The sequence below is a fragment of the Salvia miltiorrhiza genome, chromosome 8 (genome assembly GCF_028751815.1).
Source record: "Salvia miltiorrhiza cultivar Shanhuang (shh) chromosome 8, IMPLAD_Smil_shh, whole genome shotgun sequence".
In the NCBI taxonomy this organism is placed as follows: domain Eukaryota; kingdom Viridiplantae; phylum Streptophyta; class Magnoliopsida; order Lamiales; family Lamiaceae; genus Salvia; species Salvia miltiorrhiza.
The window spans coordinates 47,675,283-47,691,071 of record NC_080394.1 but is presented as its reverse complement, the minus strand read 5'-3'; the positions used below and the strand labels follow the sequence as shown (position 1 = coordinate 47,691,071).

Below are 15,789 nucleotides of genomic sequence, written 5' to 3'. Positions count from 1 at the left end.
CTCTCTTCTTCCACCAAATTTTTCAGTATTTTCTCTTCTTTTTTATAATTTTAATTATTTTCTAAACATCACAAAATTTTATTTATGAAAAAAAATATTCAATATGCATCTTAAATTTAATTTTGTGACAAGTTTTTTAATATGGTAAAAACAAACAAATCATCAAAAATGAATTTAAAACGAATAAGTTATGAAAATTTTAAGATATTTTATTTTCTCTCTCTTCGCTAAAATTTTATAATTTTTTTTATTTATGTTAGTCCATGAGAATATTTATTCATTTAATATGTCGTGTAATACTTTATAATAATAATGTGTAATGTTAATTTTTATTATAAAAAAATTTGAGATTATTTAATAACTATGATTATCATTAGACATTAACAGATTAGTGATGAGTGATGAGTACATCGAGAAATGTATGACTATTCGCTCTCTCTCTCTATTGAACAGTAAACACGCATGCTCTCTCTCTCGTGAGTCAAAGTGGGTGGCCGCCCACCAGCTTTGATATTTCCGTTTCGCGCCGCTGACCGGCGCTGCACCACCACCGCCCGCGCGCAGTCGGATCCCGGCCAACGAGCAGCAGCGGCGACCGGCAGCGCGGCGACTTGCAGTCCAGCAGCAGCGGCGACCGGCGATCCAGCAGCAGCAGCGACTTGCAGAGCGGCGACCAGCAGTCCAGCCACAGCGGCGACTTGCAGCGCGGCGACCGGCAGATCCAGCAGCAGCGGCGACTTGCAGAGCGGCGACCGGTGCAGAGCAGCAGCGCGGCGACCGGTGCTCCAGCAGCACCAGCGCGGCGAACCCGGCGTTGACTACGCCACCACCCCGACGCTGCTCGCCGCACGCCGGAACCGGTTAGGCAGGTGCTCATCTATCGACGCGGGCGCCAGTCCGCCTCCGCTCTGCCGGAAGACCTTTTACGTCGGAGATCAGCCATGGTTCTTTCGCCGACGCCGCTCTCCGGCGCCGCTAAGAGAACTGCTTCCTCTCTGTCGCCGACTGCTTCAGGAGCCCGTGGATTTCCTGAGAAACCTGATAGCCTTCGCCTGCCACAAATCTCAAACAACTTTTATCAACAGCCGAGGGATTTGGAGCATGGGAATTTGAAACTTGTTGAGGTTTGTTTATCGGATAATCCATCAGGATCTGGAACTACCTCTACAATTCCGTCTAAAGGAACAGCTTCGGTGCCTAACTTCACAAAGCAGCCGCCACCAGAGGGTAGGGTTTCATACGCCTCGATCATGCAACAACGGGTTGATCGACCTCCAGATTTACCAGCACATAAATTCTCAGCTCTTAAGGCTGAGAAACTCGCCGATGGGTTCTCTCTCACCATTCCGAAACAGATGTATCAAAAACGTATTGCTGAATTCGAATTCTCTGTTATTGGAAGGGTATTACTACGGAAAGGAAGCAAGCCACAGGCGACACATCAGTTGAAGCTTGAACTCAACAATTTGTGGGGTATCCAATCAGAGTGGAAGCTTCTCACTCTGGGTAAGGGTTTTTTCACCATGAAATTCTCTAATCTTGAAGATAAAAAACTTGCGAAAGCTAAAATTGTTTGGGATTTGGCTGCGGGTTCCATTCGCCTCCGCGATTGGGTTCCATGTTTCAATCCCTACAAGGAAGTCTCTTCTATTTGTCAAGTTTGGGTTCGGATTTATTACCTTCCGAATGAGTTTTGGGATCCTGAGGTAATAACAGCAATTGCTAGAATTATTGGTTTTCCAATAAAAATTGATGGTGTATCAGCTCATGGAGAGGTCGGCCATTTCATTCGTGTGCTAATTGAAGTGGATCTCGCTCAGCCATTGCAGGAATCGATGCTTATAGATTGTGAACATCCTTTCTATGTCGAGTTTAGCTATGAACAATTGCCTTTCTTTTACTCGAATTGCCGCATCACTGGACATCAGGTGGAAAAGTGTACAAAGCTTAAGCGGAAGGACATCCAGGACAGTAAAGAAGCTCTGATCGAGTCTGCTACTGATTATGAAAACAAGAGCAAGAAGGTTAAGCCTAAAGCTCAACTAGCTGCTAAACCTGCTGCGGCTTGGTCAAAGGTTACCGAACAGGCGGTAAAAAAACAGATTGTTGTTCAGGTTCTTGAGAAAGAGGCTGTTGAGACGCAGAACGCATTTCAGGCTCTTGACTTGGAGAATAATGCGGAGACTGTTTTGGATATGGGCGTTGATCCTATTTCTGGAACGTCTTTCGGGGTTCATTTATCTGGCCCGAATTTGTTGGATAAAATCCTGGTTCCGGTTCAGGGGGTTAAAGATGTGATTATTAAAGATAGTGACTTAGTCATTAACGAGGAGGACTCGGATGTGGAGGAAACTTTGGAGATGGAGGCTCCGAATGGCGCGGGTTTGAACAGCCCGATTATGGACGACACAGTTGTTGATCTCGAACGTGACCCAACTTTGGACAAAAGAGGGGGTGTTTCGCATGAAGGTAACAAGGATTTGTCCGCTCTTGGCCCGGACAATATTGCTAGTCGCATTAGTCGGTTAGAAGAGCAGGTTAATCAGTGGATGCAAATGCTCTTGGACAAGACGACCAAGCGGGGACGTGGCCGCCCAAAGGGCACGGGAAAGGGCATGGGAAAGGAGCCGATGCAAGCGGTTCCGGAAGGTAGCATAATAGGTCGTCTCAGGAATGCGGGTGAAATGAGCTACAAGCCGAGGGACTTTGTAGTTGATTGTAGCAATAGTGATAGCATGAGGGCAATGAATAATATAGTAAATAGACGTTGGTCAGATGAGATGGACGACTATCCTGAGTTATGGGATTGCTAGTGTCTTCAGGATTCTTAGCTTAACGATCTCTTTTCGAGTTTCGTGCCCTTAGTCTGCGTTTTGTGCTCTCAAGGGATTTTTTTCTTTTTCTTTTATAATAAATCTCAATTTAATAAAATTAGACATTATACAAAGTTAAAATTTGTAATTGATGAGGTTTATCTTTAATTTATTTTTAAAATATATTTTGTATTTAATTATAATTTATCTAATATTTATATATTTTTATTTAAAACATGTGATTAATTTCGATGTTCGTCGTGCATCGCACGAATGGTCATACTAGTTTAATTTATAAACAACTTATAATCCTATTTCTATTTCTCGTAGGAAGGATGATCCATTTCTTAGAGACGTAGAAAGATGTTCATCTTATGTGTGTGTGTTTTAAGGAACCTGCTGCGACAATTGTCCTTTTTTTTTCTGTAAAAATACTTCCAATCTCATAGTGAAAATGAAGGCATTATTATGCACAATCATGTTTTGCCTTTTGAGGTAAAAATGAAATGAACTTCTTAAATTTTCCTCGCACTATGGAGCTTACAAAATCTAAATCAATAATTTTTAAAGGGGGAATTATTCTAAAATATTAATCGTTTGCTGGAAGAAACATGTAACTGAAAATCAAACATTCATCTGAGGTAGATTGAAATTGGCAAAATTTAAGGTTTATTTGCATGGGCCCTTCAAGTGGGCCAATCCCCTGCTGGGGCGGGCCTAGTCTTAGAAGAGGCTTCAAATACCCATTTTATTTTCATGCCGGGCCGGGACCAAGCCTTGCCAAACTGGATCAGGCTGGGCCACCCAGTTGATACATCTAATCTCACTCTTTCATTTGTAATAAAAAATCTTCAATGTTCCTTCACACAAAAAAAAAAAAAAAAAAAATGTGAGATTGAAAACATAGATAATTGTAAATTAAATTTCAATCTTTGATATTCGACCAAAGTTTTAACTATTTCAATTAAGATCCAACCTTACAATATATAGCACATTAGACATCGCATGTTGAAAATAAAAAATTGATCCAGAGATTTCGAAAATCATTTTTGTTTTATTTTTCCGTTTTGTCAATTTTGTCGTCACATGTCTGACGATTGAGTTGGTAGTCGATGCGGTGGAGTTAGAGCTTTTCGATGGTTTCAAGTGCAATTTCGGATGTTTGATGACAAAATTAGCAATAAAGGATGACAGTATAGACAATAAGTCTTTAAAAAATCTCAATCAAATTTAAGCTTATGGATATCTAGGTTTTAACTCCAAATTTGTGCAGAAAACTAAAAATGTAAAATGGCGTAATTTATTACAAATTGTAAAATTAGCCTTACTTGAAACAATTCAAAACTGGAATTGAATTTGCAATAATGATAAAAAATTAGTATTTAATTTGCAAGTATCTCTTATATATATATTCCTATTCCTTTTTAAGTCAAATTCCCTAGCTGTAGGTGTATTATATAATCAATTTTGGGAATCGGGTGGCTGCTAACAAACTGCGCAAATAAATTCACAAATTAAGTTGCGATTTCGAAATCAAATTCATCAATTCCACAAATAATCTCGATGGAGAAGTTAAAAGTTTGGAGAAGACGTAAACCGAATTTGGTGGAGATGATAATTTGAACTAAAAAAGAATGATTGAATTGCTAAACCCATTATGAAAACTTGAATATGAGGCAAAGATGGACAGAGAGGCAGGCAGGCATGCTAGTTTGTCTTTATTATTACTAATAATATATTGTGAATAATAATTATCATAAGCATTGATTCTTTTATTTTATTCAACTACACTATTTTTTATCCAAGAGAGAAAAACAATGCACATCATGTATGTGTCCATAAGTCCCCTGTATATGATGTTTTATTTATACACGCTTCTAACTTTTAATATTTTATACATCTTATTTATTAGTTTATCTTTATGTAAAGTGCGCAGCACGATGGACCCAAATGAGCTGATTGTTTTATCGTGTGATGATAACATCCTTCCAATTATTTTATACGAGGCTTCGAGGCTGCTTGGCTAAATTTATTTTTAAAAAATTATAAATTTTTAAAATTTATAAAATATCATTTTCTAAAATCTATAATAAATTGTTAAAGTGTTTGAAAGCTAGATGGAGAAGTTTTAGTTAGAGAGAAAATTTTTTTTGTTAAAGAGAGATAATTGTGAGAGGGTACATGATGAAAATAATAAATTATAGTTGAATAATATTTATAAAATATCTGTTACATATAAAATTATGAAAGAATATGTTGGAGTAAATAAACTTATTTTTTGGGAAGCTTATTGTAGAGCTTATAAAGCTATTCATGGTAAAACAAGATCTTAAACAACTTATAAGCTGTTTTAAAGAGCTCATAAGCTCAACCAAACACCCTCTTTGTATCGTGCGGTTCAAAGCATTGTGTGTCGATCTGAAATTTGAAATGAAACACCAAGTTTTAATTATTAGTATTATTTTTCCAATTTTTCCCCAGATTTAAAATTCCTCCTAAAATTAAAAAGAAAAAAAAGTTGCTACTACAACCTAACACAAGCTCATAACTCGTACATATAATGCATTTAATGAAGTTCACAATTCAACAATTCAATATGAAAATAGAGCTTTCTCTCGCAATCAAACTTTAATTCACAAGAAAATGAAAATAACTTGTAACAATTTTTTTTTTTTTTTTGGTATTTCTTTTCAAATTTCAAAAGTTGTGAGCAAAAGTAAAATTTTATTTTTGTTTATTGTGGATTAATGTTTGATTGCAATGGAAGCTTTATTTTCATGAATTGCGGAGTTTTAAATTTAGGGAAATTTAAAATTGGAGAAAAAATAGAAAAATTAAAATTTTGTATATTTTATTTTAAATTTTAAAGATTGTGCAAAATAAGAATTTATTCAAACTTTATGTATTTTACGGCAATTTTCCTTTTTATTAATAAGTTGAAACCACACACATAAGGCACTATATAAAATGATATATTTCTTAATAGCAATTGATTTTTTTTTATAAAAAATACAAATGATAATTCACAAATGATACTTTTTATAAAAATATCATTTACATAATACTCCCTCCGTCCCAATAATGAAGACACACTTTCCTTAATGGGTTGTCCCAATAATGAAGACACATTTCTATATATGAAAATAATTAGGGCTTACCAAATTATAATTAACTTAACCTTAATTACTAATATAAATAACAAAAAAAACCCTAGGCTCTAGTAATTCAATCGTCCGCCTCCCTCATATCAGCCTCATCTCTCTCTCTCTCTCTCTCTCTCTCTCAAATGTTCTCTATTTTCCTTCACCATTTCTTCTCCGATCTGATCTGCCGTCCTCCACTATGCCGCCGCCCTTCTCCGATCTATATTTCATACTCCTCCGCTATGCCTCCCTTCTTATCCGATTTTTTTACCCTCCGAAAATTGCGCCGCCCTCCTATTAGAACCCTAGCGTTCTGCCGCCCTCACCCCGAATCCGTCTCCATCTGTAAAATCCACCTCACCCATCGTTCAAATGGCCGCCCTTTTTTGTGAGAATTTTGAATTGGATTTTAGTGGAATTAAAAATTTGGGAGGTGCCGCCATTTATTTGCCATCAGTTTTGTCATTTCAATTTTGGAGTTTAAATTTGGCTTACAAATTTCAGCTGAACCGCCTTTTATTTCATTTTGCTATTCATATGATTTTGTCTACATAACAGTGAATTGAAAAAAAACAAAACGAAAAATTGTATAATCAGAAAAAAAAAATTAAATATAATTTCTGAAATTTAATTATTTAAACATTTAAAATATAAAGTCAAAACTTATAATGAAAGTCAACAAATTCACTAAACTTAAACTAAGCAAATACACTAATGAGGTGGGCCATAACACTTTATCATCTAAAACTACCTCTTCTTAATCTCTGTGCCCAAATGAAATGTGTCTTCATTATTCGGACCGAGATAGTATAACTTATTCGAATCGGGTCAGATCCGGAAATATGTAGTAGAAAATGTCCTATTAGGAAGTGTGGAAATTTTGCCATTTCTTATAGTGACAAAATTGAAGCTATGGCCCCATGTATACCTTCTCCTTTTCTGTAGATACAAAAAGCATGATACCCTAACAACAAATTGTCTAATCCCATGATTAGCGTACTAGCTAAAGTGTTAAATTGGAGGTTACGACTCAAATCTTTTGTCCCCGATTACTTTATGCACTTTAAATACTTGACGAAATTCACAATTCCAATATCACACTTCGTTTTAATTATGTTATGATCATCAACCATTGAATTGAGTGACATGCATTCTATAGAAAAAATAAAATAAAAAATTACAATGTGGTTTAAATTCTTGGGGTTTTTGTAATGAGATTTTTTATTACATGATGACAATATTACAAAGAAAATAAAAACAATTTTAGGATAATACAATGTTTATTAGGCGTTTTTGAAAAATGTTATATGCTGAAATAGAAATAAAAAAAGGAAACCTAAACCCATGAGAGCACAATCGCAACTGTGGGTCAGGCCTCAGGTAAAAATCTTAACGAGGAAAAAAGAGAGCCCGTCTAAAAGACAGACGAAATAGAAAATAGAAAGAAAAGGTAATGGCGGTGAGCGGGGAATGAGCCACCTGATTAAAGGCTCCGACCGAACCATCGTCCCTAGGAGGCTCGGCTCACACAAACCAGAAACAAGAAAAACCAACAACGGAAAAACGAAAAAGATCCCAGAGAAGGAACACCAACTAACAACCCAACGGGAGAAACACGGGTGGAGCCGGGACCAGCACAGCGAGGACCACGTGCAGGATGGGCCCGCGTAGAGAAATCCAGGACCTAGCAGCCCCCTGCAACAACAAAGAGCAAGTCGGGAGAAAAACACAGGAAACCACAGAAAAGCACAAACAAGCACAACCACACAGCCAAAGACAAACAAAGGTGAGGAAAAACCTCCACAAGCATAACCAAAAGTCAGTTCTCAAACAGCAGACACAAAGCCGAGGCAGACATAGGTGAAACTACTCTCCAACAACAACACCTTCCAAACCAAGTCTCACAGGAAAAATACTGGCCCTGGAAAGTGCACAAAGCTAAGGCTTTGAGATGCAATAACAAGTTGATACAATTCAATCTGCTCAAACCCAATTCCCCGTTATGGGTGAATTTTCTAATGCATAAGCCTTTACAATCAGTCTCAAACCATAACAAAACAAATTCACGAGCAAAGAAAACTTCAACAGATAGGTCAACTTCATGGGTCGAAAAATGTTATAGATGATTAAATATCCTGGTTTTTGCTTTACTTGTGAGAGGCTTAATATTTTTATTTTTTGTGACTAATTTTTTTTATGAAAAAAAATAAAATATTTAAAATAAGACAACCCAAAAAAGAAAGCAAGATGCTTTAGGGGGACGAAGTGAGAGTAATTAATTTCTATTCTTTTTACGCTATTCACCAATTATTCTTTATAGCCCACCCACTAAAATTAAGATTATTTTAAATATTATAAACAATCCAAAGCTACTTATTTCTTTTTTGACTTGGCAAAGTAACTTAGTATTTCTGTGTACATATAATTTTCAACTTTTTTAAAAATTACTTATCAAGTCCCAGTATGCGTCAATATTTGCACAGTATATAAATAAAAAATAATTTTGAATTCGAAAACAGTGTAAAACGGCCCCTAAAATTGTCATTTCTAAATCCCTTAAGCTTGAGTCTTGAGTCCTCATCATTCCTCCCACCACAGCACTCACGCCATGCTCCTTCCTCCCACACAAAAAGTAACGGAAATGGGCAGCATTTCTCTCTCACCTCCATAACGCCGCCTCCACTTCTCAATGCGCTCCTCCGCCTAGGTGACTCATAATCTGGAAATCGATTTTTTCGCAGCTCCTCTTTTTAGTTAGGATTTTGTTTGTTTGTTTGTCAAATCAGTTTATTTTGATAATGAGAAGTTGAAAGGTTAAAACTGTGATAAGTGGTCAGTCTACATGCCTGATATTTTGTTCATTTTAGGATAAATATCATGGAAGGGATTTTGAAGTATGTTCTATCTCTGGTTTAACTGTCTCTCTAGTTAATGCTTTATGCTTAATCAGATATTTCTGGATCTTTTTACTATTGCAGCCTGCTGGTGTTTATTTTGAATGATATGTTAGATAGTTAAAATTATTTAGACCAATTCACCACATATTTTAATGGATTGAATAATTTGAGCTTGTTTGAATTTTGATCATGCAATCCTTCAAATACCTACTTCCTTTAGGCCTGTTTCTGTTGATCTTGTGCTGCATTATTTTTTCCGCAAATGTCTCTGAGTCTCATGAGGTTGCTGCTTTTTTTTCTCATTCTTTTCTGATATAGACGACATACACTTTCCTTTCAGAGACAAAGCAACGGAAATGGAGAACATTTCTCTGTCACTCCCAAAGAGGAGCTTCTCTTCCAACACTGTCTTCACATCTCACAAGTCCATTTACAATGATGTTTTTGGTGGCCCTCCAAAGTTGGGGCTGCCCAATCTGGCCCCGCGCTTTGAGGATTACTCAGAGATTTTTGGCGGCTTTCACACCTCCCAATCTTCATCCATCCCCGTGCTCCATCTCCCACTCCTTGCCAGTGAGGACTCCAGCCTCCACTCTGATGTTGACTACAATGAGGTTTTTGGGGGATGTGAAGGTTTCGACTGTACAGCATCACTTGAAGATTTAGTTGGCCACTCCAGTGGCAGATACGACTCAGACTCCTCTGATGACCCCTGGTATTTATTTATATGCCTCTACTAATCTATTACCTTCCCTTCTGTGTCACATTGTCTACCATGAAGCTTATTATCTTAATTTTTGTCAAGTGTAGAATACAACCATTACTACTTAGGTCTAGTAGTTCATAAGTAACTTAATTTCAGAACAGGTAATATTTAAGTGCATGAAATCCCAGGGGACAATCACTTTGGCTTTGAAAGGGATTGATGCTTGTCCTGGTGTTGGATTCAATTCTTAAATTTAAACTCACTAGCTTTGAATAGTAGGTTCTTGACAAATAAAAGGAGTTACAGAGAACTTTGGAACCCTTTAGCTTTAAGAGAGTGCTCTATATTCACTTGGAGAGGGTATTTACGTCCTTTAGAGAGCGTTCTGAATTCAGATGCATTTGAACTTTACCTTCTCTTCTCGTTAGATTATTTTTTCCTACATATCTATAACGTAATAGCAAATGTTTATTCTGTAGTTTCATTTGCTGGAGGAGCTAATTTATGTTGCTAATATGGGATTTCAAATTTGAAGCATCTTAATGAACAATAAATTTGAGTAAATTGTTTACTTCAACCTTTACTTTTGGGTTTCTTTCTTTTTTATTAGAGCTATGTATCTTCTATGTATTAAGCAGTTTGACTGTAGTGGTTTTTAGTTGAAGAAGAAGCTTAACATCTCTCTCTCTCTCTGAGTGAAAAAGCTTGGTCATGCTAATGTTGTAACTGCGACGTGTTTGGAATCTTTTCTCATAGGAGTCCAGTACAAAGTGGGTCTCTGTCGGATGAATTAGATCCGCTGGCTGGATCTGATAAGAGTCAGAGGTTATCAGATGGGGATTTTCGGCAGTCATCAGAAAGCGTTAACAAGCAAATTGCATCTTATAATAAATCTTGTCACATAAGTGCTGAAACAGTGTTAACCACAGCCAGTCATGTAACTAATTTTAGTGCTGTTCCGGGATATACTTTCTCCCTTTATGAAAGTCCTCTTTCCTGGGATGGGGATGATGAAGATTGCTCTGAGGGCGTGATCAATAACACCAACCACAGTAGAGAATATGGTGCAAGAGTTACTGGAGAAAAACAATGCAAGTGTTCGTCAAACTCCTCAATCAGTGGCTCCGATACACAGAGAAATGATTCTAAACTTTCGGAGATACATGGGAGTTCTACTTCCCAAATTAAACCATTTGTTACAGTATGTGATATCAGTCTTCGAACTAAGCCTTCACAATTACCACCCCCTTCAAGACCTCCACCTGTCTTGGTTGTCAAAAAAAGTGAGCATGACAAACAAAATGCAGAACTAAAGCCTTGTCAGCGTTATACCTCTGACGGAGTGGCTGATGACATTGCCCCACCTTTCTTTGATATGGAAATAAACGCTACCATATCTACTGAGCACAATGAAAGTGAAAATAGGAATGTTAAAGTGAACCTTCAAGGCAACAAAGAACTGACTGAGAGAAGGTATTTCTGCGGCCATAGTGCTGCAGAAGTGGAGGAGAAAACAAATGAGTTTGTCAGGGCCTCCATGGACATTGAAGATGAGAACCTTCACTCAAGTGGGCATAAAACCACAGCCTCGGTGCCTGTTGTTGGAGGAAGGATGGAATCAGTAGAGAGCATTGAAGAGATATCAGGGCCTCATGGAGTCCAATGCTCAAACAGCAGTGCTGATAATTCTGCTAAGGATGTTGTTTGGAGGGAAGCAACTGGATATTTTGAGTTGCAGGCAGAAGCGAAGGGAAATGAGAATGAAGTGGAAGCTAAATTAAAGAGCAAGGATTCTCCTAAAAGAACGGATACTGAGAAAAGGTCTGTTGATTATCAAAAAACAAAACAGGCTAGTCATAAGCATGGACAAAATATTCTCGTGGAAGACTTTCAGAGATATTTTGAAGATGTCAAGGGCACAGAAATGAAAGAAATAATACAAGAGAGAACGGAAGCTAAAGGAACTGAAATACAACTCAGTGGGATTTCAGTAAAACAATCTGAAAACAGACTGGAAGTAAATTATGAGCTGAAAGAGAATGGTTTAATGCTTGGAGATTCAAAGAAGCATGGAGAGAGTGGTGACAAGTCGTATATAGCTGCTGGCCATAGTAATAGTGCAGATAGACGGCTTGACTGTGAGAAAGATTTGGAAGCAGGTAAGCCGATGGTGAATGAGTCAGCATCTAGAAAGGCTCTTGACCAAGCCAGATACGACAAAGATCACATATTGATTCGTGAGTTGGATGTAAATAAAGAGAGAAATCAAGATGTGTCCAACAAGGACAATATATTTTTGAGGTTCAGAATGGCTGAGACAGAAGCAGGTAGTGAGGAAGATGCCTTTGAAACAACAGGAAATATGAAATTGAGTACAGATACTAGTTTACGTGAAGACATGAGTGAGTATGCTGAAGAAATTGAGCCAATTGAGACGAATGAACATGATGAAAGTGAAGTAGAATGGGATCTCGATAGTCATATCCTGATAGATGGGGATAAATTGAAAGTATCAGAGGGAGGATATAAAGTTGATGAAGTGACTTCAACTAAAGACTTGGGGAAGCATGATGATATTCAAATGCTGAAATCCTCTCAAAGAGCATTTTCACCTGAAGAAAACCGAGACCTGAAAAATAAACCTAAGAGTAGTACATATAAAACTGAGACGATAAGTGAGATACGGGTTCTAGGTGGATTTCATGAATTCAGCAAGAATAAAGATGACTCACTAGAGAAAAACAGTAGCAGTGCAGCTCACAACACTATCAAGTCTCCTTGTGTACCCAAGGAGATGTTAGATTCAAAGACTTGTGGCTCTGGCATGGGGGTTTCACGTGTTACATCAGGTAAAATATCCTCAGCATTGGGACACTGTCATGGTGACGGCCAAAAGATGAATAGTGCTCAGTTTACTGTTAAAAGGGTGGATATCAATGATAACTGCGATCCACATAAAGTGATAACAGAGTCTACTGTTAGTGGAGGGAAGATGGAAGATATCCCATCATTCTTGAAACAGTATAGTGATGGACTAGCATCCAAGAAAGATGCTACAAGCCTACCAATTGAAGTGAAAAACCCAAATATGAAAGGCCAGTTTGCTGGAAAAGACCAAAAAGTAGGGGAAAGAATGAGAAAGGAAACTGCGCCTGAAAATGAACGTTTAAGAAAACTAGAGGAAGAAAGAGAGCGGGAAAGGGAAAGAGAAAAGGACAGGATGGCAGTTGATAAGGCAGCCCTTGAAGCCCGTGAAAGATCATATTTTGAAGCTCGCGAGAGAGCTGCAGTTGAGAGAGCCACTATTGAAGTAAGACAAAGAGCTCTGGCTGAGGCTCAAGAAAGACTGGAGAAGGCATCAGCAGATGCAAGACTTAGGACTGATCGGGCTGCTGTAGAGAGAGCAAATGCAGAGGCTCGACAGCGAGCTGCTGAAAAGTTAATGGCTCAAAAGGCTGCACATGACCTCTTTCATCCAGTAGAAAAATCTGTACCTGATAGGTTTTCAGCTTCTTCTAGATTTACTGATACAAGACAGAGCTTTTTGTCATCTGTGAGTGAGCTTCCTGTTCCTGGTATTTAGTTCTAGATTCCTGTTGATTGTATATTCATGTGGTTTTGTTTGCCTGATTGTCAGGACATTTACTTCCAAGGTACTGGAGTCTCAAACCGTTTGCGATATTCATATTCTTCAACTCATGATGGTATGCGTTTAGTTATTGTTTTGACTTTCATGGTATTGTTCATATTGTTTTGACTTTCACGGTATTGTTTATATTTTTGAGCTTTAACTACATAGTAATTAGTATATAGGGTTATTAGCCTGTAAATACATGAACTTTTTATATTTTCTAAAATTTAACATGACTTTTATTTTTAGCCCACAAATACACGAACTTAATATTTTTTCTGATTTTTGACATCGACATGAGAAAACTCTATTTATTGTTGAGGTGGAGGCCGAAATACATGATGTGGACTACGAAATATGCACTTGAATATAGTAATTTGATTCATTATTTTGATTAGAGAGTGAATGACATGGTATACCGGCCTTCACGTTAATAGTAAATTAGAATTTTTTCTTGTCAATGTCAAAAATCAGAAATAATGCTAAGTTCGTGTATTTGTGGGCTAAAAATAAAAGTCATGTTAAATTTCAGAAAATATAAAAAGTTCGTGTATTTACAGGCTTATAACCCTAGTATATATACATTCTTTTGAGGCAGTTTGCTTAAACAATTAAAACTTTGTAGGGGCTGAAAGTGAATCACCTCAGAGGTCTAAAGCTCGGTTAGAAAGATATAGAAGAACTGCTGAGCGTGCGGTGAGTGCCTTCTTTTTCATCTTGTTCTTTCTTATTGTGTAGGATTATCCCTTAATTAACCTGATATTCATTTTGCTACAATTTCAGGCAAATGCCTTGGCAGAGAAAAATAGGCGAGACTTTCTAGCACAAAAAGAAAGAGAAGAGAGGAATGTAAGAACACTATCCTTCCTTATGAATCTTTTCTATTAACTGATGTTCACTGTTATCTTAGCGAAAGAATTTCTGCAGAGAGTTGCAGAAGCTCTGGATGCTGAAGTCAAGAGATGGTCTAGTGGAAAACAGGGAAACCTTCGGGCCCTGCTCTCTACTTTACAATATGTATGATGTTCTTTCCATTTATCTTATATCTCAATCCAGAATCTCAGTGTTCATTTTCTACTACTTTGACATATTTTTCTAGTTTTATTAATCTGGTATCTACTCTGTTCTGATGGCAATGTTTGTGATCATTTTTAATGAATGACTGTTGCGTATGCATTTGGCAGATCCTTGGGCCTGATAGTGGTTGGCATCCAGTTTCATTAACAGAAGTGATAACTTCTGCGGCTGTTAAAAGAGCTTACAGGAGGGCCACTCTCTGTGTTCACCCTGATAAATTACAGCAACGTGGTGCAACAATCCAGCAAAAGTACATATGTGAGAAGGTTTTTGATCTACTAAAGGTTTGTTTCTAATAGACGTCTTTTTTTTTTTCTTTTCCTTCTGAATTTTCATTTGTTTAGATGCTGAAGATTGTGTTGAAATATAATGGATCTGCGCTGAGAAATATTATGGCGTATTGAACTGCTTCAGTGGATTTTACTGCTATCATCTGTTACATGCATTCTTTCTGTCCCAGGAAGCTTGGAACAAGTTCAATTCAGAGGAGCGGTGAGTTGAGGCGCCCCGTCTGCTCAGTGTATAGTTCATGCCGGAAATTTGATTTTCGGCAAGCAAATCCTTAGCATGAAAATTAGAAAGAGGTACGGTCCCTTTTATTTTGCTTTGCTTTCTTATTTTTATTTTAAAAGTAGTGAGAAATTTAAGTAATCAGCAGGATTAGTAAATGAATGCAGGTAGATACGTAGTTGAATAGTCCTAAATAACCAAGCAACAAAGAAACAAATGGAGTTGGACGTCGGCCCCTCCTTCTTTGCATATATTTAATCTGTGGGAGTGTTCAAGACCGCCTTCTTTTTTGTCTTTTCTTTTTTCATACATATAATTCTTTTTTTTTTTTTTTTCTGTTAAAATTTTGGGTTGCATACTTGTAGTAGTGCGGTATTGTGTATGATATAGAAGCAATTCCATTGTTTCTGTAACTGTAAATCTCGTTTGCTCCATCTCTCATCTCTCTCTCTCTCTCTCTCTCTCTCTCTCTCTCTCTGTGTTATTATATCCTGCACGGCTACACCCGTGATTGAATTAAGGTTTTACCACATTTTATACTTATGATTACGGACTACGTCTCGTAAGTCGTAACTATATATTCAAAGAAGAGTTGGTGGACAATCTCATAGCAATTTTGATTCATCTTCTATAAATTGAGCCTCATTTCATATTATATTAATAATTAACATTAATGTAGTCATGTTGCTTCAAAAAAAAAAAAAACATTTACTGTAGCCATGTATATATTTTCACACATCAGTAAACACTTGCAATTTACATATCTTCACTTAATCTCTTTCCACTAGTCCCTCTTCATATATGATTCATCTTCTCTTGTCTCGAAGAAGACGAAGTTTTTATGAAATTGACAATATGCATAATCTCTTTTTGTTAAGGTGATTCTGTTTATAGCTCCAAGTTTATTCAAATAGCTTCTTATTCGAAATAATAATAATGGAACTTTTACTTTGTAGATTGAGTATTTTTATCCTTAAGAATAGGATTTTTCCAATACCATAATTTAAATGGG

At 37.1% G+C, this 15,789-nt stretch overlaps 1 protein-coding gene across 2 annotated transcripts; it reads left to right on the top strand.

Moving 5' to 3' along the window:
- The first annotated feature begins 8,487 nt into the window (after positions 1-8,487).
- Positions 8,488-15,197, top strand: LOC130996860 (uncharacterized). 2 transcript variants are annotated; one of them, XM_057922126.1, is made up of 10 exons: positions 8,488-8,663; positions 9,194-9,568; positions 10,316-13,112; positions 13,197-13,263; positions 13,816-13,886; positions 13,974-14,039; positions 14,118-14,207; positions 14,375-14,551; positions 14,728-14,851; positions 14,945-15,197. In XM_057922126.1, the coding sequence occupies exons 2-9, from the start codon at positions 9,210-9,212 to the stop codon at positions 14,761-14,763; spliced, it is 3,663 nt and encodes a 1,220-aa protein (XP_057778109.1). In that variant the 5' UTR covers positions 8,488-8,663; positions 9,194-9,209; the 3' UTR covers positions 14,764-14,851; positions 14,945-15,197. The 2 variants fall into 2 exon arrangements, with proteins under 2 accessions (XP_057778109.1, XP_057778108.1); XM_057922125.1 differs by having other exon boundaries at positions 8,504-8,663; positions 9,172-9,568.
- The last annotated feature ends 592 nt before the right edge of the window (positions 15,198-15,789 follow it).